Genomic DNA, 21,947 nt, shown 5'->3' with positions numbered 1-21,947 from the left:
GACACAGAAATTGGCAGAATGGAATAGAGTCCGATAGGAAGTGGGGTGTGAGGACGTTTTTAAAAATTCCTTTTTGGGATGTGGGTGTCGCTGGCTAGGCCAGCATTTATTGCACATCCCTAATTGCCTTTGAGAAGGTGGGTAGTCAAGTGTAGTCAAAAGAACTATGGGAGTCAGTTGAGCTTACAGTGGATATCGGTTGATAGTCTATCTTTTGCAATGGAGACAAAGAAATTAAGGAAGGAAAGAGTGGTGGTGGATGAGGACTGGTTGGGTTTCCGTTCAGAGAAGAAGTGGAGAGCTCTCATTAGCTTAGTTGGGGGTGGAGTTGTAGAGAGATCTGACTTCCATGATTAAAAGGAGACTATTAGGGTCAGGAAACTGTGATGGACGGCATTGGAAGAGTCTCAGATGTAGATAGGAAGGGACTGGCCATGGGGAGAACAAAGTAGTGATAGGAAGAAAGCATAAAAATGTATGAATTAGGGGCAGATGTTAGCCATTTGCCCCCTTGAGCCTGCTCTGCTAGTTCCACTGGCTGCTGTGGTGGGAATTGAACCCATGTCCCCAGAGTCCAGACCTCTAGATTACTAATTTAGTGAAATTACCTCTACACCACCATCTCCCTGTAACAACTCAGTGGGGCAGTATCAGGTTAAAAGGATGGGTCTCCTAAGGTTGTCCTGTTCATGGAATTTGGGGAGGTAGAAGCGGAATGTTTGAGGTTGGGTGACTGCTAGGATGGATGCTGTGGAGTGAAGATCTCCAGAGGAGATTGAGGTCAGCGATAGTCTTGGAAGTAATGGCTTGATGTTCAATGGTGGGATCATGGTTCGGGGGAGGTAGGAGGAAGTGTCACAGAGTTGGCGTTCAGCCTATGTTAGGTAGAGGTTGGTATGCCAGTCAACAAAAGCATCACCCTTGTCAGCAGGTTTGATGGCAATGTCAGGGTTGGACCCTTGAGCACGGAGTGCAGCAAGTTCAGAGGAACATTGGTTGCATTGAGTGAGGAGAGCAGAGAAATAGAGAGGGTAAAAAGCTAAAGCGAGGGTTCCAGATGGTGGGAGACTTTTAGAGACTGGTGAAAGGGTCTGCTATGCGAAGGGAAAACACCTGGCCAAAGAAGTGAGCACAGAAATGAAGGTGATGGAACAAGGACTCAGCATTGTATCAAGCTCAGTACATTGAGGTGGGTGGGTAAGGAAATGAAACTGAGGTCTTTACTAAGGACAGATGGTTCAGGGATAAAAACAAAAAAACTGCGGAAGCTGGAAATCCAAAACAAAAACAGAATTACCTGGAAAAACTCAGCAGGTCTGGCAGCATCAGCGGAGAAGAAAAGAGTTGACGTTTCGAGTCCTCATGACCCTTCAACAGAACTGTTCTGTTGAAGGGTCATGAGGACTCGAAATGTCAACTCTTTTCTTCTCCGCCAATGCTGCCAGACCTGCTGAGTTTTTCCAGATAATTCTGTTTTTGTTACAGATGGTTCAGGGTTGGGTACTTTTTCATCAACCTAGGATTCCTCCCCACTGTGTTTTATGGAGCAATTGCACTTGTCCAATTTGTTTCATGTACTTCTGCTCTTGCCTCTTCCCTCCCAGAAACATGAGAGAGTTCCCACCTCCCACCCCAACTAGCCTCTACATTCAACAGATTACCCTCCACAATTACCATCACCTCCAGCATGATGCCACCACATTTTCCTTCACTTCTCCTATAGCATTTCCTCTGCATTATCCTGGTTTGCTCCTCAATCAATCTCAACACCACCTCCCATTCCTCTGGCACCTATCTAGAAAATGCAATACCTGCCCTTTTATCTCCTCTCTCTTTCCTTTTCCCCATTCAAGGGGCAAGCTGCTCCTCCTAGGTGAAACAGCGATTTCCTTGTCCTTTCAATTTAGTACATTGTATTCACTGCTTATAATGTGATCTCTATTAGGGAGACCAAACGCAAACTGGGTGACGGCTTTTCAAACACCTCTGTTCAGTCTGCATGTGTGACCCTGAGCTTCCAGTCACCTGTCATTTTAACTCTTCACCTTTGTATATGACCTGCTGCAGTGTTCTAATGAAGTTCAATTCAAGCTTGAGGAAGAGGATTTCATCTTTTGATGTAACTTATTATGACCTTCTGGAATCAACATTGATATACTGGATGCTGGAAATCTGAAATAAAAACAGACAATGTTGGAAAAACTCAGCTGGCCTGGCAGCATCTGTGGAGAGAGAAACAGAGTTAATGTTTCGAGTCCGGATGACTCTTGTTCAGAGTTGAAGAGAGGTAGAAATGTGATGGATTTTATACCGTTGAGGAGAGGGGGGTGGAACAAAATAGAAGGTCATGGATAGGTGGAAGCTCAGGAGAGGTTTGACAAAGATGTCACGGATACAAGACACAGAATGGTAAAGATAGTGTTAAAAACTAAGGCAGGCGCTAATAGTGGCATAACGGTCGGATAACAGTATTATTAATAGAACAAGGGTCAGCGCTTACTGAAAGCGAAACATAAGTTATAGACTGGCCCTGTGGGGGGAAGGGGTTGGGCAAAAAAGTCAAAATGGACGACATAGTTCATGGTCTGAAGTTGTTGAACTTGATGTTCATGTTGGGCTTCACTGGAACATTGTAGCAGGCCAGAGACAGAAATGTGGGCATGAGAGCAAGATGGTGAATTGAAATGTCAAGCGTCAGGAAGATCGGGGTCATGCTTGCGGATTGAGCAAAGGTGTTCCACAAAGTGGTCTCCCAGCCTGTCTCTCCAATATAGAGGAGACCATATTGTGAGCAGTGAATGCTGTAGACTCAGTTGAAAGGAGTGCATGTGAATCACTGCTTCACCTGGAAGGAGTGTTTGGGGGTTTTGGATGGTGAGGAAGGAGGAGATAAAGGGGCAGGTGTTGCACCTCCTGCGATTGAATGGAAAGGTACAATGGGTAGGGAGTGAGGTGTTGGGGGTGATAGAGAAGTGGATCAGGAATGGTCCCTATAGAGTACTGACAGGGGAGGTGAGGGGAAGATGTGTTTGGTGGTACTGATTCCTACAATTTTAGATTGTAACTTCTGCCTCCCATTTTGTTTATTTTTTCTTCATTGGTTTGTTCTTTATCTTATTTCTTATTTACATTTATTTTACTTTCCGAGGCCACTATTCATGACCCTGCTATTTATGTTACCTCTCGACACATCTTTTGTCTCTTTACTTGTCCTATTGTCACTCCCTTTTACATCATGCACCCTTTTATCATTTAATCTCCCCTGTCCTCCTCCCACCTTTCCCTTTTTTATTCTTCTCATCCTCCCTTTTTCCCTTGCTCATAACCTATTACATTTCCAACTTTTCTCAGTTCTGATGAAAGGTCACACTTAGAATGTTAACTCTGTTTCTCTCTTTACATATGTGTCCAGACCTGCTGACTATTTCCAGCATTTCCTATTTTTATATCTAAATTACTGTACACCTTGTTGAAGTTGTGCATTGTTAAAATATTCAGGAACCAAAGATAACACAAAACAGCTGGACAACAAAATGTTACATTTGAGGATAGCAACCACCATTTAATCTAATCTATCAAATCTAATTTACACTAAGCTATTGACTGTGGAGCCATTGGAACATTTGTTTTGTATTAAATATGTTGTTCAGGGTTTATTAATCTTGCCTGCAGCATTTTGATTTGTATGCAATATAGAATTTAAATTTGAAGTTAATATATTTTGAGGTTATAATATGTTCATTTGTGTAGAATTCACTATGTATCCTCATGGATTATTACATTCTTCGACACAGCTTAGGAGTCCAGGCCTGGTTTAGGTGTGGTAAAGTTTGATACATGTCAGATAAACTCAGCACTAGAGAAAAAAAAAATGTAAGTTATGTAACTGTGATCACTTAATACAAAGTTAGTTTCCATTTATAAGTATTTACGTATTTTGGCAAGCATTTATATGTTAAAAAAAACAGATATGCAAATACAATTAACTAAGAAGCTTTCTTGGATGCATTTTGCATTTTCTATTTTGAATTAATTATAAATGAATGTTCCTATTCCAGACCCAGTCAGCAGGAAACACACTCCAGAAACATAAATCTTCTTCATCATTCACACCATTTATAGATCCCAGATTATTGCAAATATCCCCATCTAGTGGGACCACTATATCTTCTATGGGTAAGTGATAAAATGCAGTACGTTTGTCATAATACAAGAATTTGTTATAATACTTTGACTGTCATTCACATTTAAAAGAAATTAAATTGTACAATTTTGCTGCAATACTCATTCTAAAGACCATAGATACATACATTGTTCTCCAGCAGGTTGGGACAAATGAAAGGTATTTTAAGGAGTCTTGGACACACGAATAAGGATTGTAGGCAGTGAGATTACTTCTACTAGACTGTTGTAGTGAAAAAGAGTAAAGGTGCAATAAGACTTATTGGATATCTCCTGTGCTGTATTCAGCCACCTTTCAATACCAGTGTGTCTGCTTAACATTTAGGTGAATTTCAATCCCCATTCTTGCATCTGAAGTGCACTACTTAGCTTTTTTTTACGTTGAACATCTAAAACTTATCTGGTAGTTTACCTGCATCCTCCTGCAGTCTTCCACAGTCTTTACCATAACCACCATACCTGCAAATAGGTGTCATTGGATCATTAAAAAAAAGCAGAATTTTTTTTAAAAAAGGTGAGAAATTTGAAAATGAATATTCAAAGAGACTTGGGTGTGCTTATACAAGGAACAAAATTAGCATGAAGATACAGCAAGCAATTAGGAAAGCAAATGGCATGTTGGCCTTTATTGCAAAGAGATTGAAGTACAAAAATAACCATCTCTGCTACAGTTGTGTAGGGGTTTTTGTGAGACTACATCCGGAGTCATGCGGAGGCGGTATGGCAAAGGATCACTAAATTGGTCCCTGGGTTAAGGGGATTGCTCTATGATAAGAGGCTGAGTAAATTGGGCCTATATTCTGAGTTTAGAAGAATGGGAGATGATCTCGTTGAAATATACAAGATTTGAAAGGGGCTTCACCGGGTGGACACTGAGATTGTTTCCATTGGTTGGGGAATCTGAAACACAGGGACACAGTCTCAAGATAAGGGATCAATTATTTGGGACTGACGTGAGGAGAAATTATTTCACTAAAATGGTTGTGAATCTTGGGAGCTCTCTACCCCAGAAGGTTAAGGATGCTCCATCTTTGTATGTATTCTTACAGCACAGAAGGGACCATTCAGCCTGTTGTACCTGAACCAGCTCTTTGAAAGAACTATCCAATTTAGTTCCACATCCCAGCTTTCTCTCCATCAAAATTGCAAATTTGTCCTGTTACACTGCCTTTGGAAAGTTCCTAAGGATTCTGCTTCCACAACCCTTCCATTACAGATCTTAATCACTGCCTGTGTTGGGGAAAAAAAACATTCTCCTTATTTTCCCCCTAGTTCTTTTGCCAGTCAATTTTGAATCTGTTATCCACCCACTTGCCAAAAGAAGCAGTTTCTCCACTTACTCTTGACCCTTCTGCTTTTGAGAACAATCCCAGCTTCTCCAAAGTCTTCATGTAACTGAAGTCTGGCACCCCTGGTATCATCTTCGTAGGCCTCATCTGTTTATTTCCAAGGCTTGCCATCCTTCCGAAAGTGTTGTACCCAGAATTGTGTACACTATTCTAGCTGAGACTACAACAGTGATTTCTAAAGTTTTAGCACTTATTTGCTTTTGTATTCAGTGCCCTTACCTACAAAGCCAAGTATTCTCTGCATTTTCTTAAATGCCTTACCAGTGTATCCTACAAACTCAAAGATTTATGAATATATACTCCCAACTCATCAGGTCAAAATTGTGTCCCTCCATTCTAAATCCAGGTCATTAATATATAAACAAGCTAAAGTGGCTAACACAGAAAACTTTGGATCACTACTCACAACACATTTTCACTCCAAGAAAGTATCTTTCAATTGTTTTCCAACATTCAGCCTTCAACCATCTTTAGCCACGTGGCCATGTTTTCCTTGATTCCATTTCCATTATCTATGGCTTAGGCTCTTAAATGAAAATTTATCAAATGATTTTTTGAAAATTCATATAACTACATATCCTTTGTATCATTAATTCAAATAGTTATGCTAGGCTGATCGACTGTGACTTGCCTGTTAGAATTCAAACCTGAATTGATGAACTCTCATTTCTCCCAAGTGCTGAATAATTTCATACTGTATTATAAATTCTACTAATTTATCAACTGAACGATGTCTATTCAGTCTATAATTGCCTTGCTTTTCTGACTTTATGACAAGGGTGGTGATACTTGCCACTCTGCAATGTTCTAGCACAATTTTCCTTTCCACAGAATTTTAGAAAATCGTAGTCGAAACCTCTAATTCCTTTGTTAGTTTTACTCATGATACTCAGATGTAAGCCATCAGGCCTCCTTTATTCACCTATCTGATATGTTTGCTATTTTTAGGATTCTAAAGGAGCTAGATAATGTAGGCTACAAAAAAGGTCATATCATCTTGTTCACTACAGTAGAACCAGAGGACATGCATGACTTGTGCATGAAGGTAAAATCAAAGCTAATTTGAAATGTCAGCGAGTGACTGATTAATCTCTGGTAATGGCTCCCTCAACAGCTTTATTACCTATTCCAGTCTAATTTTGAGCAATTAAGATTTCCTTTGATCATAAGATTGTTTATATATACCTGAGTAATTTATATTGGCACAGATCATCCGGCCTCTAGGTTGTCGGAGACCCCAGATGTACTCCCCAAAATATGCTACAGGACCCCTCGGAAGTGCCATTGCAATAACTCTGGGAATTGCCCAGGAAGTTTGAACTTTCAATGGGCAATTCTCCTACTCTTCGGGGCGCTCCAACTCTAACTCACTGTTGGAGATCTTATCGGACACTTGGGCTGGTTCCGAACTACTTGCCTGGATAGTTACCCAGGAAATGTCAGGCAGATTAAAACCTAGTCTTACACTAGTGTAACTACAGAACTGACCCCCCCAATCATTCCCCCCCACCCCCACCCCACCAACCAGCCCTCTGACACCCCGCCCTACCCGACCCTCTGACTTCTCTCACTGAAGAATTTCTCCTTAAACTTGTCTCACTTCCTCTAAATAAAAGGTGTGGCTATGGGTACCTGCATGGGCCCCAGTTATGCCTGTCTCTTTATGGGGTATGTGGAACATTCCTTGTTCCAGTCCTACTCAGGCCCCCTCCCACAACTCGTTTTTCAGTACATCGATAACTGTTTCGGTGTCACTTCATGCTCTCGTCTGGACTTGGAAAAACTTATTAATTTTGCTTCCAATTTCCACCCCTCTATCACCTTCACATGGTCCATCTCTGACAATTCCCTTCCCTTCCTTGACGTGTCTGTCTCCATTTCTGGTAATGGACTATCCACCAATATTCATTACAAGCCCACCGACTCCCACAGCTACCTCGACTGCAGCTCCTCACATCCTGCTTCCTGTAAGGATTCCATCCCATTCTCTCAGTTCCTTCACCTCCAGCGCCTTTTTCCATTGATGCCACTTTCCAAAATGGCACTTCTGACATGTCTTCCTCCTTCCTTAACCGAGGTTTCCCACCCACTGTGGTTTACAGGGCCTTCAACCATGTCTGACCCATATCCTGTGCCTCTGCCCTCCCTCCCAGAATCATAATAGGGTCTCCCTTGTCCTCACTTTTCACCCCACCAGCCTCCGCATTCAAAGGATTATCCTCCGCCAGTTCCACCAACTCCAGCATGATGCCACCACCAAACACATCTTCCCCTCAACCCCCATCAGCATTCCGTAGGGACCGTTCCCACTGGGTCACGCTGGTTGACTCCTCCATCACCCCCAACACCTCATCCCCATCCAATGGCACCTTCCCATACAATCACAGGAGGTGCAACATTTGCCCCTTTTATCTTTTCTCTCCTCAATGTCCAAGGGCCCAAACATTCCTTTCAGGTGAAGCAGAGCTTCACTTGCACCTTCTTCAATTTGGTCTACTGTATTCATTGCTCCGAAAGCGGTCTCCTATTCATTTAGGAGACCAAATGGAGACTGTGTGACTGCTTTGCAGAACACCTTTGGTCTGTTCACAAGCATGACCCAGACCTTTCTGTTGCCTGCCATTTCAACGCACCATCCTGCTGTCATGCCCACATGTCCATCCTTGGCCTGCTGCAATGTTCCAGTGAAGCCCAAGGCAAACTGGAGGAACAGCACCTCATCTTCCGATTAGGCACTGTACAGCTTTCTGGGCTTAACATTGAGTTCAGCAACTTCAAACCATGAACTCTCTCCTCTATCTTCACCCCTTCTTAAATCCCTTTTTTCAAAATTCATTTTTATTTTTTATCCACTTATTTTCATTTTTATTCATTTATTCATTGTTTTATCCCCTTTTATCCCCCCTTTTTATCCCATTTTCTATCTTTTTTTCCCCACCACTGCCCTGTCCTCCAAACCCCACTCCCACAAGGGCCATCTGTTATTTGTTCATGTTGCTCTTTCACATTCTGTTATTATCACATTCTGCTTTCTTACCTTTATGCCACAATCAGCACTTTGTTTTTTTAGCCCTTACCACTACCATTAACACTCCCTTTGCCCTTTTGTTCATGACATCTTTGTCAATCTCCCCTTTACCCCCACCTATCGCTGGCCTTCTATCCAGCTTCACCTGCTCCAACCCCCTTAAGCAGTATAAATTTCATCACATTCCTACTTCTCTTCAGCTCTGAAGAAGGGCCATATGGACTTGAAACGTCAACTCTGTTTCTCCTGTTGTTGTTTTTCCTGCATTTTCTGTTTTTGTTCCTAAATACCAATCTTGTTCTATGACAAAGTCCCTGTTTAAGATTAAGTTCCATAGCAACTTTACGTCTGCTGCTTCCTTGAGTCTAAGTTGGTGCCATGGTATGCCTATTGGAGTTACTGTGTTGAAACTCTGGAGAGTATAGACTATTTATCATCTTCGTCTGCAGAATAAGATCATAAATAGGAGCAGGTGTTGATCACTCAGCCCATCGTTGAACCTACCCTGCCATTAAATAACATTGTGGCTGAACTGATTTTCCTCCCTGCCCTTCCCATAACCATTGACTCCCTTGTAAATTAAAAATCTGTCTAACTCGGCCTTGAATATATTCACAGCCTCCACCATTCTCCATGGAAGAGAACTCCAAAGACTAACAACCCTCTGAGAGAAGAATTCCTCCCATTAAAGGAGACTCCTTATTTTTAAACCGTGCTCCCCAGTTCTAGATTCCCTCACAAGGGGAAACATTCTCTCAGCATCTATGCTGTCAAACCCTCACAGAATCTGTATGTTTCAATAAGATCACTTCTCATTCTTCTAGACTCCAGTGAGTATATTTCCATCCTGTTCAACCTTTACACATAAGACAACACCTTCATGCCAGGAACACCCTAGTAAACTTTCTCTGAGCTGCTTCCAATGAAATAAGGAGACCGAAACTGTACAGAGTACTCTAGGTGCAGTCTCACCAATGCCCTGTGCAGTTCTGGCAAAACTTGCCTACTTTTATACTCCATGCCCCTTGCAATAAAGGCCAACATTCAATTAACCCTCCTAATTAGTCGCTGTACGTGCATGCTAACTTTTTGTGATTCATGTACCAGGACACCCTGGTCCCTCTGTACCACAGAATTCTGCAGTCTTTCTTTAGTTAAACAATATTCTGCTTTTCTGTTTGTCCAGCCAAAGTGGACAACCTCTCATTTCCCCACATTATGTTCCAGTTGCCAAATTTTTGCACACTCACTTAACCTATCTGCATCTCTTTGCAGACTTTTTGTATTCTCCTCACAATTTGCTATCCTACCTATCTATATCATCAGAAAATTTGGTTACAAGACACTTAGTCCTTTCATCTGAGTTATTAATATAGATCATAAATAGTTGAGGCCCAGCACTGATCCTTGTGACACTCCACTAGTTACAGTTTACCAAAGTGAAAGTGATCCATTTATCCCTACTCTCTGTTAGTTAGCCGATCCTCTATCCATGTGAATATACTATGGCTAACATCACCTGGTGCAGAAACCATTTATGTGGCACTTTATCAAATGCTTTTTGGAAATCCAAATGCATTTCATCTACTGGTTCCCCTGTAATTACCTTCCTTGTTAAATCCTCTGAGAACGCTGATAAATTTGTCAAACACAATTTCCCTTTCACCAAACCATGTTGACTCTGCCTGATTGTATTATGATTTTCCAAATGTCCTGCTGCTACTTCCTTGATTATGGATTCTAGCATTTTTCCAATGACAGAGGTTAGGTTAACTGGTCTATAATTTCCTGTTTTGTGTCTCCTTAAATAGAGGGGTTACATTTGCGATTTTTCAATCCAGGAAATTTTGGAAGATTACCACTAATCCATCCACTATCTCAGCAGCTGCTGTTTTTCAGATCCTAGGATACAGGCCATCAGGTCGAGGGGACTTGTCAGCCTTTAGTCGCATTAGTTTTCCAAGCACTTTCTTTCTAGTTGTCGTGATTGTTTAAGGTACTCCGTTTTTCCTCTTAATTAACCCTGATTTACTTTTTTCACCTGACAGCTTTTCTAAAACATTTTCATTCAAATCTAATGAATCCTAATTTTTAGCACAAAGAATAGCTTTTGAACAGTAAGCTTTATCAAATATTATCTGTCATTTTGCCACACTTAACCAATTTCACCATCTCATTCATCCCTCCCATGTCATCATCTCTGTCCCATGCCACCCCTGTCCAATGTCATTCCATTTCTCCCATGCTGTCACTCTCATAACATCCCCATCCCATTACTTACATCCTCCCATGCATCCCCATCATGGTCTTGCCATCCCACTCATCCTAAGCCTCACTGGAGAAAAGAATCCCTTTATCCAGGGTAGCATTGTTGTTGGGTTCCTCTTACCTTATAACTGTTTTTGTTCTCCACTACTGTTGCCCATTCGGCTGCCACCATTACCAACTGTGTTGGCAGCTACATGTGCTTCACATTCTCCAAATCTCTACATGTCCCATGTGTCTCTGCATATAGCAGGCACTGCTCACCCACAGATGTGTCCCTTAAAGCAACTAATCAGACCAGTCCGGATGGGCAAAAACAGTATTATTATAGATGCTTTCTGTATTTCTAAATTTTGAACTTAGTTTGGTACCCTGAAAATGATACCATCATGGTTTGGGTAGTCGCAATGACAGTAACATGGATGAAAGCAAAATACTGCGGATGCTGGAAATCTGAAATAAAAACAGAAAATGCTGGAAAAACTCAGAAGGGTTGGCAGCATCTGTGGAGAGAGGCAGTAACATGGAGTTGTGGCACTATCAGTAGTAGCTGTTGTCCACCTGAGGATATCAGTAGATTTGGGATATCACTTTGTTTTGGTTTATGTTCTTTAGTACTGGTGATATGGGGTTAGTATCAGAGCCTAGGATAGGCAGGCTCAATAGCTAATGAAGTAATATCAATGACTAACCAATTGATCAACTTACAATGCAGTTAGAATCAGTTAGAAGCTCATCTTATCCCTGTCACATCAAAGATTTGCAATCCTGTCACAAAAGTGGCCTACCAAGGGTAGGTAATCTGCTCATTTCTCCACACTTTGTGGTCTTACATTTTCCCTTCAATTGCTCGTAATTTCAATGAGCAATGCAATTAGAGAAAAGTATACGAGGTGGTTTCCTGTTGTCATCTTTGTATGTTTAAAGGAAACACAAGTCCTCTTCCTGAAGAATCCTCCACCTCCAAGCAGCCGTTGTCCCTCAAGGTTCTTGCTCTTGTGCCATCACCACTGAAAGTTTGCTGGTTCTGCTGATGGCCCTGGTTTGTAACCCATCTGCTACCCTATTTAACCAGACAAAAGGGCTTTCAAACAGGCAGTTTAGCTCCAGCTGCAGTTGGTCACAATGGCCACTGAGATATGTAAAGAGCATTACATTAGTGGCAGTTAATTTCATCACTGTCGTTATGGTGGTGAACTGGCAACTCAAAGAACATGCAATCTGATGTCAATTGATGTCCAGCCCATTGTATGATATTTCAAAAAAAAAATTCCCTTAACTATCAAGCTGATTCAAAGACCAAGCATACAATAACCATATATGTGCCTGTAGAAGTGCAGTGTTTCATCTTATCCCTTGAGCTAGCTAAGGAAAAGAAAACTTACTATATGGCTTTTCAACTTTTATTCTAGAGAGTTAAGTTGGTTTAACATTTTCCACTGATCCGCCAAAAGCTGCTGCACAAATCATTGATAGATGGTATAATCTTTGTGGGGGAGGTTGCCGCCACTGGCACTTTCTACCATTCTCGTTAAACTTGAAATTCTACACTTCTTTGCAACTTGCAATATGGCAACTCGGCTGAGAACTTCTGCAGTAAACCAATGCAAGAAAATTTGGAAGGCAGACAGTTTTGTGACAAAAACTTCCTGTGGTAATTTGAATATTCAGCTGCTTGAACTAGTGGTCTGGCAGTATTAAGAATATATGAGAAAATTATCAACACAACAAAAATATTATATTTGTTTTGGGTTTGTCAGCATTATTTAAGATTTTTGGGGGAAATGTGAAAGGGCACCATGTTAAACTGATTTGGAACTCTGATGTTTGTCTTTTGCAGTTGTTTTTTCTAGTGACCAGATTAGACCAGAATCGGTGAAGCAAGATCCAAGTAGAAAAGGATCTGTTGTCAATGTAAATCCAACCAATATAAGGCCACAGAGTGACACACCAGAAATCCGCAAGTACAAGAAGAGATTCAACTCTGAGATTCTTTGCGCTGCCTTATGGGGCAAGTTACTTTCATTAATCAGTCCAATAGTTCTTGTACTTTGAAGTGTGAGAATATAAATTAATGTAAAATTGTGTGTGAATAATGAAGATGACATTGCCCATCAAGCTAATCATTTTATTTTAGTTGAGTACTGATTTAGACAGCATGTACATCTACAAATGTTGTGTAACTGTAGGACAGTTTAATTTTGGACCAACGCAAAAAGATTGTGGAACAAATAGGGACTTGGAGCCTGACCTTACTCTGAAATAAAACAAAATACACAAACTTCAGTTGTTATCACAAAAAAGAACTGCTCTCCACCGATGCTACAATTGTAGTGTAAATGTTCTGAACTGTTAAATGAACAGGGTGTTTATTTTTTGCTGTTATTTTCTTCAGGTGTGAATTTATTAGTGGGTACAGAAAGTGGGCTGATGCTGCTGGACAGGAGTGGCCAAGGGAAAGTGTATCCTCTGATCAATCGTAGGCGTTTTCAGCAGATGGATGTGCTTGAGGGTTTGAATGTGTTGGTAACAATATCAGGTGAGTGTTCTTTGGCATCTAGAAATATCAAATTCTTGTTGTGGTACTTTCTGTTTTGTGACAGTCTTTACTAAATGTATATTTAGGTATAGCTTAATGCTTTTGTCAGGTGATTTGCATACAACTAAAATGGGAAGTTGCCCATTTGAAATCAGGTTGTGCACTTCAATTCAGATTCAGTGTTATGGCAAATTAACATGCATTATTTATGCTACGAGCTTTCAACATAAGAAATAAGAGCAGGGGTAGGCCATGCAGCCCCTATAGCCTGCTCCACTATTCAGTAAGATCACGGCTGATCTGATCTTGGCCTCAACACCACTTTTCTGCCTGTTCTCCAAAACCCTCAACTTCCCTATGATTCAAAACTCTGTATATCTCAGCCTTAAATATATTTAATGACTTGAGCCTCCAGTGCCTGGGGTAGAGAACTCAAAAGATTCACAACCCTCTGAGAAAACAAATTCCTCCTCAACTTCCATCTTAAATAGGAGACCCTTTCTTCTGAAACTATTGTTATGATTCTGGACCAGGCCCCCAAGTTTTTGGTAAAATCTAGTTAGGGACCAATAATGTTTTATTTAAAGTAGACAAAGTTTGAGATTCAAGACACTTGCTAAAAGAATAAAGCCACAAGATTCCATCAGTTTTAGACAAACAGAAATAAACTTTACAAGGTCAGAAAATAAAACAATTTACAATATCTGTCTTCTCCTTTAACATTCAGGGTCAATATGAGGTACATGTGAATTAACAGGCAAACTATGGTTGAACACTCAACGCTGTACAATAAATGGCAGATACGACCAAGACAGATTCCACCCAGATGTCACTAAAAATAGAGTTAACTAATATTGTTAAAACTCTGTCTTTTTCATGAGGGATTCAAGCCTTCACCTTTGAAGATCTCATGGAATTATCTCCAAAGGTCGCTCCAACTCAGACAACCTCAATGATGGCAGAGACACACATCCTAGGGTTTCTTGTCATCTGCAACTCTGTTCCCCTGGATTCCCGAGTGAACATTCCAGCACCAACTTACAATCACAACTTTAGCTCTTCAGCCAAGCTGAGCAGAATACTTCCTGTTCCAAAGGGTTACCTTTGCCCCAGTGGCCCACAGCATGGAGTCAGCAACTTTCTGCTGCCCTCTTGGATTCCCAGAGCTTCTTCTGCATCCTCACTACTTAAAATGGCCAACTGCAGCCCTTTTTCTGCTTAACTGGGAGCTCTCCCTGTCCCCTGTTCCCTGTCTGGGCCTCTGTCTGGCTATGGTGCCTCACTCCTGGTTATGTGACCAGGGTTTTCATGCCACTTCTTTCTTTCCCCCTTCATAGAGGTGCCTGAGAACTCCAAAACACTGTGCAACGCATGCGTAGCCCACTCCCGATCTGCACAAACTTGGAAACTCCCAAGAAATGCTGGGAGTTGTAGCTCCCAGGATCCCGAAGATAAGTCTGGATCTCGTAACTCTACGCACCCTAGTTCTATATTCTTCCAGATGGGGAAACATCCACTCAGCTTCTGCCCAGACAAGCTGTCTCAATCTTTTATGTTTCAAGACAACTTTCTTTCATTCTTTTAAAATTCACTGAGAATAGGTCCTATCTGCTTAATCCTTCCTCAGTACACAGCCCTTCAACCAAGTGAACATTCTCTGAACTACCTCCAATGCAAGTATGCCCCTCCTTAAATAACTGTGCACAGTACTCTAGGGCCAGAATATTACGCTCGTCAGGTGGATGCACACCTGACCCGAATGAGCATAAAATGGCACACAATGATGTCGGGCGAGTGTCCTGACGTCATCGTGCGTTCACGTGATATTTCGGTTAGTGGAGGAGCGCAGGAGTGGGCAGCGTGCCCACGGACAATTAATAGGCCTATTAAGGCTGTTAAATTACCAATTAAATGAAATTTTTCACTGCCCATCCAACCTTACGGTTGGCGGGCAGGTGAAAAGGCCAAGCAGCCCTTGCATTTTTTAGGAAACCTCAACCATGGGTAGGATGAGGTTTCCAACAGCAGTTAAAAATAAAATTAAAATGTTAATATTTCATTAATAACATGTCCCTGCTCATGTGACAGAGTCACATGAGGGGAAATGTTTTTTAACATTTTACAATTTATTTTTAATTTTCAAAACTCTTCATTTCCCTGAGGCAGCTCTGTGACTCAGGGAGCTTTTCTTGCGCGCATGCATGCGAATGCACAAAGCTCCCCACTCGCCCTCCTCCTCCCCTCACCCTACACACAGACAGCACTGAGCGTTGCTGCACGTGTTTCATGCTGGGCAGGCCTTAATTGGCCCACCAGCGTGAAACTGCGGTCGTGGCCTGATCGCGGGTGGCGGTCGGCTTCCCGACTGCTCCTGCTCGCCTCCACCGAGCCCGCCCGACAAGGGAAATATCCTGGCCTAGTCTCACTAATGCCCTGTCCAGCTGTAGCAAGACTTCCCGACTTTTATACTCCATTTCCCTTGCAATAAAGACCAACATTCCATTTGCCTTCCTAATTACCTGCTGTACCTGCATGCTAACCTTTTGTGATTCATGCACAAGGACACCCAGATCCCTTTGTACTGCAGCATTCTGTAGTCTCTATTTAAATAATATTCTGCTTTTGTATTTTCCTGCCAAAGTGGATAACCTCACATTTTTCCACACCATCTATTAACCTGTCAATATCCCCTTGCAGACTCTTTGTGTCGTCCTCACAACTTGCTTACCTGTCTATCTTTTGATCAGCAAATTTGGCTTCAGTACACTCTATCCCTTCATTCAAGGTTGAAAGTAGTTGAGGCCCCAGCACTGATCTCTGTGGCACCCCACTAGTGACAGTTTGCCAATCTGACAATGAGCCATTTATCCCCGACTTTGTTTCCTGTTATTTAACGGACCCTTGTCTGTTCCAATATATCACCCCAGCATCGTGAGCTCTTATCTTATGGAATAACCTTTTATGTGGCACCTTATCGATTGCCTTTTGGAAATATACATGATACATGACATCTACTGGTTCGCCTTTTCACCCTGCTTGTTACACCTTCAGATTTATCAAATATTTTCCTTTCAATCAAACAGAATCAGAATGGCTTTATGAATTATGATTATATAAATATCCTGCTACGAATCCCTTAATAACTGATTGCAGCATTTTCCCAATGACAGATGTGAGGCCAGCTGGCCTATAGTTTCCTGCTGTCTGTCAGCCATGATTGAATGGCGGAGCAGACTCAATGGGCCAAATGGCCTAATTTCTGCTCCTATGTCTTATGGTCTTATGGTTTTCCTCCTGTCTTACACAGAGATATTACATTTGTGGTTTTCCAATCCACTGGAACCTTTCTAGAATCTAGGGAATTTTGGATCATTGCAAACAGTTCATCCACTATCTCTGCAGCCACTTCTTTTAAGACATTAAGATGCAGGCCATCAGATCCAGGGGACTTTGTTAAGTCCCAGTTTCTTCAGTAAATAGTTAAGCTCCTCCCTCCCTTTTGCCCCCTGATTTTTTATTATTGGGGCGTTTTTAGTGTCTTCCACTGTGAAGTTAGATACACACAACTTGTCCAAAGTCGGTGCCCTAGATCTTGAACTCCCTCCTCCATTCCCACCCCCTTTCCGTTTCTACCCCTCCCTTTTGTTTTTTCCAATAATTTATATAGATTTTTCTTTTCCCACCTATTTCCATTATTTTTAAATCTATACCTTTTATGCCCTGTTAGTCTTTTTTCACTTCACCCCACCCCCAGTAGAGCTGTATCTTGTGTGTCCTGCCATCCATTCTTAATTAGCACATTCTTTTAGATAATATCACCACCTTCAACACCTCTTTGTTCTTTTGTCTGTGACATCTTTTGATTATCTGCTCCTATCACTGCTTGCTTGTCCCTACAACCACCCTGCCCCCACTTCTCTCCTCCAACCACACACCCCCCCCCCCACCCCCCACCTTAAACCAGCTTATATTTCACCCCTCTCCTAATTTTACTCAGTTCAGTTGAAGGGTCATGAGGACTCGAAACATCAACTTTATTCTTCTCCGCCGATGCTGCCAGACCTGCTGAGTTTTTCAAGGTAATTCTGTTTTTGTTTTGGATTTCCAGCATCCACAGTTTTTTGATTTATCTCTGTGTTTCATTGACTGACACTTCTCTTCAAGAAATGCCTACCTTGAAGAAGTACTGCTCTTCTCTCTGACAGGATTTCCATATCTCTCTTTTGCCTTGTTCACCTTCATTGCTTTCCATTTCTTTCCTAGTGTTTACTAAAACCCGCTTTCACAGCCATATCTCCTTTCTCAGTGACTGTCTCCGTCTCCAACTTACCCCATGTGGATTTCAAGTGAAATTCCATCCCTCATGTTTCAAACCCACCCAGGATTACAGGTATCTCTGGGACATAAAACGTTTCTCGGACTGCTGTTCCCGTCGCATTCTGAGATCCACACTCAGTGCCATGCGCCGCCATATGAACACACTCGACCTCTCCCTCCAGCAGCACCGCCGCACCCTTTTTCAAAGCTGCATGTGCCCCCAGTTTCATTTTATTCTTCGTCTCATCCGACGCCTCAACAAGAAACTTTTTCTCTTTTCTCTCAAATGCTAAGCAACGCAAGCTCCAACAACTCATTGACACCAACACCCATCCAGGACCCTCCACCCCTGCCTGTCCCTCCGTCCCCACCCCATCTTCCAATCCCAGCCCCGGCCGTGTATTCACTATATCCCCTGACCTTCCCCTCTCCGACGCTGAACGTTCAGGGCTCAGCAAAGGACTTAGTTTCATACCCTTACGCCCTCATCTCAATGAATTTCGGGCTCGGCACGATGCTGAACTCTTCGTCCGCTGCCTTCGTCTCCATGCTCACTTCTTTGGGCAGGAGTCCTCTCCCTGTTCAACGGATCCTTTTACCCACCTCCAATATTCTCCCTCCTCCTGGATCCCTCCCTCTGGATTCTTACCTTCTCTTGATCTTTTCATTGAGAACTGTCGGCGTGACATTAGTCGTCTCAATTTCTCTGCTCTTCTCACCCATTCTAACCTGTCTCTCTCTGAACTTGCTGCACTCTGTTCTCTCAGGTCCAACCCTAACATTGTCATCAAACCCGCTGACAAGGGTGGTGCTGTTGTTGTCTGACGCACTGACCTCTACCTCGCGGAGGCTGAGCGTCAACTCGCAGACACTTCCTCCTACCTCTCCCTGGACCATGACCCCACCACTGAACATCAAGCCATTGTTTCCAGGACTGTCACTGACCTCATCTCCTCTGGAGGTCTTCCTCCCACAGCTTCCAACCTGATAGTCGCCCAACCTCGGACGGCCCGGTTCTACCTCCTACTCAAAATCCAAAAACAGGACTGTCCCGGCAGACCGATCATGTCAGCCTGTTCCTGTCCCATGGAACTCATTTCTCATTATCTTGACTCCCTTCTCTCTCCCCTTGTCCAGTCCCTTCCCACCTACATCCGTGATTCCTCTGACACCTTACGTCATATCAACAATTTCCAGTTCCCTGGCCCCAAACGCCGCCTTTTCACCATGGATGTCCAATCCCTCTACACCTCCATCCCCCACCAGGATGGTCTGAGGGCCCTTAGCTTCTTCCTCGAACAGAGGCCTGAACAATCCCCATCCACCACTACTCTCCTCCGTCTGGCTGAACTTGTTCTCACACTGAACAATTTCTCCTTTAACTCCTCTCACTTCCTCCAAATAAAAGGTGTGGCTATGGGTACCCGCATGGGCCCCAGCTATGCCTGTCTCTTTATGGGGTATGTGGAACATTCCTTGTTCCAGTCCTACTCTGGCCCCCTCCCACAACTCTTTCTCCGGTACATCGATGATTACTTCGGCGCTGCTTTATGCTCTCGTTGGGACCTGGAAAAATTTATTAATTTTGCTTCCAATCTCCACCCCTCCATCATTTTCACATGGTCCATCTCTGACACTTCCCTTCCTTGACCTTTCTGTCTCAATTTCTGATAGACTGTCCACCAATATCCATTACAAGCCCACCGACTCCCACAGCTACCTCGACTACAGCTCCTCACACCCCACTTCCTGGAAGGACTCCATCCCATTCTCTCAGTTCCTTTGCCTCCGTCGCATCTGTTCTGATGATGCTACCTTCAAAAACAATTCCTCTGACATGTCCTCCTCCTTCCTTAACCGAGGTTTTCCACTCGCGGAGGTTGACAGGGCCCTCAACCGTGTCCGGCCCATCTCCCGCGCATCCGCCCTCATGCCTTCTCCTCCCTCCCAGAAACATGATAGGGTCCCCCTTGTCCTCACTTATCACCCCACCAGCCTCCGCATTCAAAGGACCATCCTCCACCATTTCCACCAACTTCAACATGATGCCACCACCAAACACATCTTCCCTTCACCACCCCTGGCGGCATTCTGTAGGGATCGTTCCCTCCGGGACACCCTGGTCCACTCCTCCATCACCCCCTACTCCTCAACCCCCACCTACGGCACCTCCCCATGCAAACGCAAAAGATGCAACATCTGCCCCTTCACTTCTCCTCTCCTCACCGTCCAAGGGCCCAAACACTCCTTTCAAGTGAAGCAGCATTTCACTTGCATTTCCCCCAACTTAGTCTACTGCATTCCTTGCTCCCAATTCAGTCTCCTCTACATTGGAGAGACCAAACGCAAACTGGGCGACCGCTTTGCAAAACACCTGCGGTCTGTCTGCAAGAATGAACCAAACCTCCCTGTCGCTTGCCATTTTAACACTCCACCCTGCTCTCTTGCCTACATGTCTGTCCTTGGCTTACTGCATTGTCCCAGTGAAACTCAATGGAAACTGGAGGAACAGCACCTCATCTTCCGACTAGGCACCTTACAGCCTTCTGGACTGAATATTGAATTCAACAACTTTAGATCTTGAACTCCCTCCTCCATCCCCACCCCCTTTCTGTTTCTTCCCCCTCCCTTTTGTTTTTTTTCCAATAATTTATATGGATTTTTCTTTTCCCAGCTATTTCCATTATTTTTAAATTTATACCTTTTATGCCCTGTTAGTCTTCTTTCACCCCACCCCCACGAGAGCTGTACCTTGTGTGTCCTGCCATCCATTCTTAATTAACACATTCTTTTCGATTTTATCACTGCCTTCAACACCTCTTTGTTCTTTTGTCTGTGACATCTTTTGATGATCTGCTTCTATCACTGCTTGCTTGTCCCTACAACCAACACCCACCACCCCCAAACTCCACTTCTCTCCCCCAACCCACCCCCCCAACCTTAAAGCAGCTTATATTTCACCCCTCTCCTAATTTTACTCAGTTCTGTTGAAGGGTCATGAGGACTCGAAACGTCAACTTTATTCTTCTCTGCCGATGCTACCAGACCTGCTGAGTTTTACCAGGTAATTCTGTTTTTGTTTCCATTTCCTTGTTTCCAATTCCAATTCCTCTGTCTCATCCTGTAAGGGACAAACTTTTACTTTGGCTACTCTCTTCCTTTTTATATACTTACAGAATCTCTAGCTGTTTTGTTTTTATATTTTTTGCTGAGTTACTTCCATAATGTATTTTCTCCCTCATCAATCTTCATTGGTTGCTAGAATTTACCCAATCTTCTGGCCTACCACTAATCTTTGCAACATTGTAGGCCTTTTCTTTCAATCTGATACCATCCTTCACTTCCTTAGTTTGCCAACCTTCTCATAGAACCTTTTTTTCTAAATGAATATTATCTTTGAAAATTATGAAATATCACCTTATATGTATGCCACTTATTATCTACTGTCTTACCATTTAATCTATTTTCCCAGTCCTCTGCCTTTATGCCTTTGTAGTTGCCTTTATTTAAGTTTAAGACACTATATTCCGAACCAAGTTTTTACCATCAAACTGAATGTGAAATTCAACACGTGATCACTCTTTCCAAGAGGGTCTTTTACCATGCGATCATTAATTAATCTTGTCTCATTGCATATTACCTAAAATAGCCTATTCCCTGGATAGTTCCACAACATATTCTAAAAAAATTAGTTACAAATACACTATATGAACTCATTCTTAGGCTTATCTTTACCAGTATGATTTGTCCAATCTATGTGATGATTAAAGTCATCCACGCTTATTGCAGTACCTTTCTTATAAGCTCACATTATTTCTTGAGTTTCACTCTGTCCTACAGTGTAGCTACTGTTAGGGGCCTATAATAATTACTCCCATTAGGATCTGCTTTCCCTTGCTATTTCTTATCACCAGAAGAACTGATTTTGCATCTTGATCATCTGAGCCAAGATCATTTCTCATTATTATATTGATCTTATTAACGGAGCTACCCACATTCTTTTCCTTTCTTCTTATCCTTTCAAAATGTCAAGTACCTTTGAATGGTTGCAACGTCTCTCTAAAAATACCCATTTTGTCCAATTTGTGCCATCAGTTCATCTACCTTGTTCCAAAGCTGCAAGCAGACAGATAGAGTTTTTAATTTTTTTTTTAATCATTCCTCCCTTATCTGACCTGCGCCGTTATGTTTGTACGCTATGTCCTTTCCTGTTGCACTCTGGTTATCATTATCTGTATTGCTGTGCTGCAGTAATGCCTTGTCCTTT

The 21,947-nt window shown here is 42.6% G+C and overlaps 1 protein-coding gene across 12 annotated transcripts in view; it reads left to right on the top strand.

The window, feature by feature from the left end:
• LOC121283948 (mitogen-activated protein kinase kinase kinase kinase 4) overlaps positions 1–21,947 on the top strand; it is a 355,829-nt gene that overhangs the window by 295,856 nt on the left and 38,026 nt on the right. For all 12 annotated transcript variants that reach the window (XM_041198761.1, XM_041198757.1, XM_041198759.1 and 9 more), the window contains 3 exons: positions 4,059–4,176; positions 12,665–12,835; positions 13,220–13,363. In XM_041198761.1, coding sequence (XP_041054695.1) covers positions 4,059–4,176; positions 12,665–12,835; positions 13,220–13,363 — 433 coding nt within the window. The remainder of the gene's footprint in view (positions 1–4,058; positions 4,177–12,664; positions 12,836–13,219; positions 13,364–21,947) is intronic.

This window comes from Carcharodon carcharias, chromosome 11, assembly GCF_017639515.1.
Source record: "Carcharodon carcharias isolate sCarCar2 chromosome 11, sCarCar2.pri, whole genome shotgun sequence".
In the NCBI taxonomy this organism is placed as follows: Eukaryota; Metazoa; Chordata; class Chondrichthyes; order Lamniformes; family Lamnidae; genus Carcharodon; species Carcharodon carcharias.
Note: the sequence above shows the minus strand (reverse complement) of the source record. Positions and strands in the feature narration are given on the sequence as shown.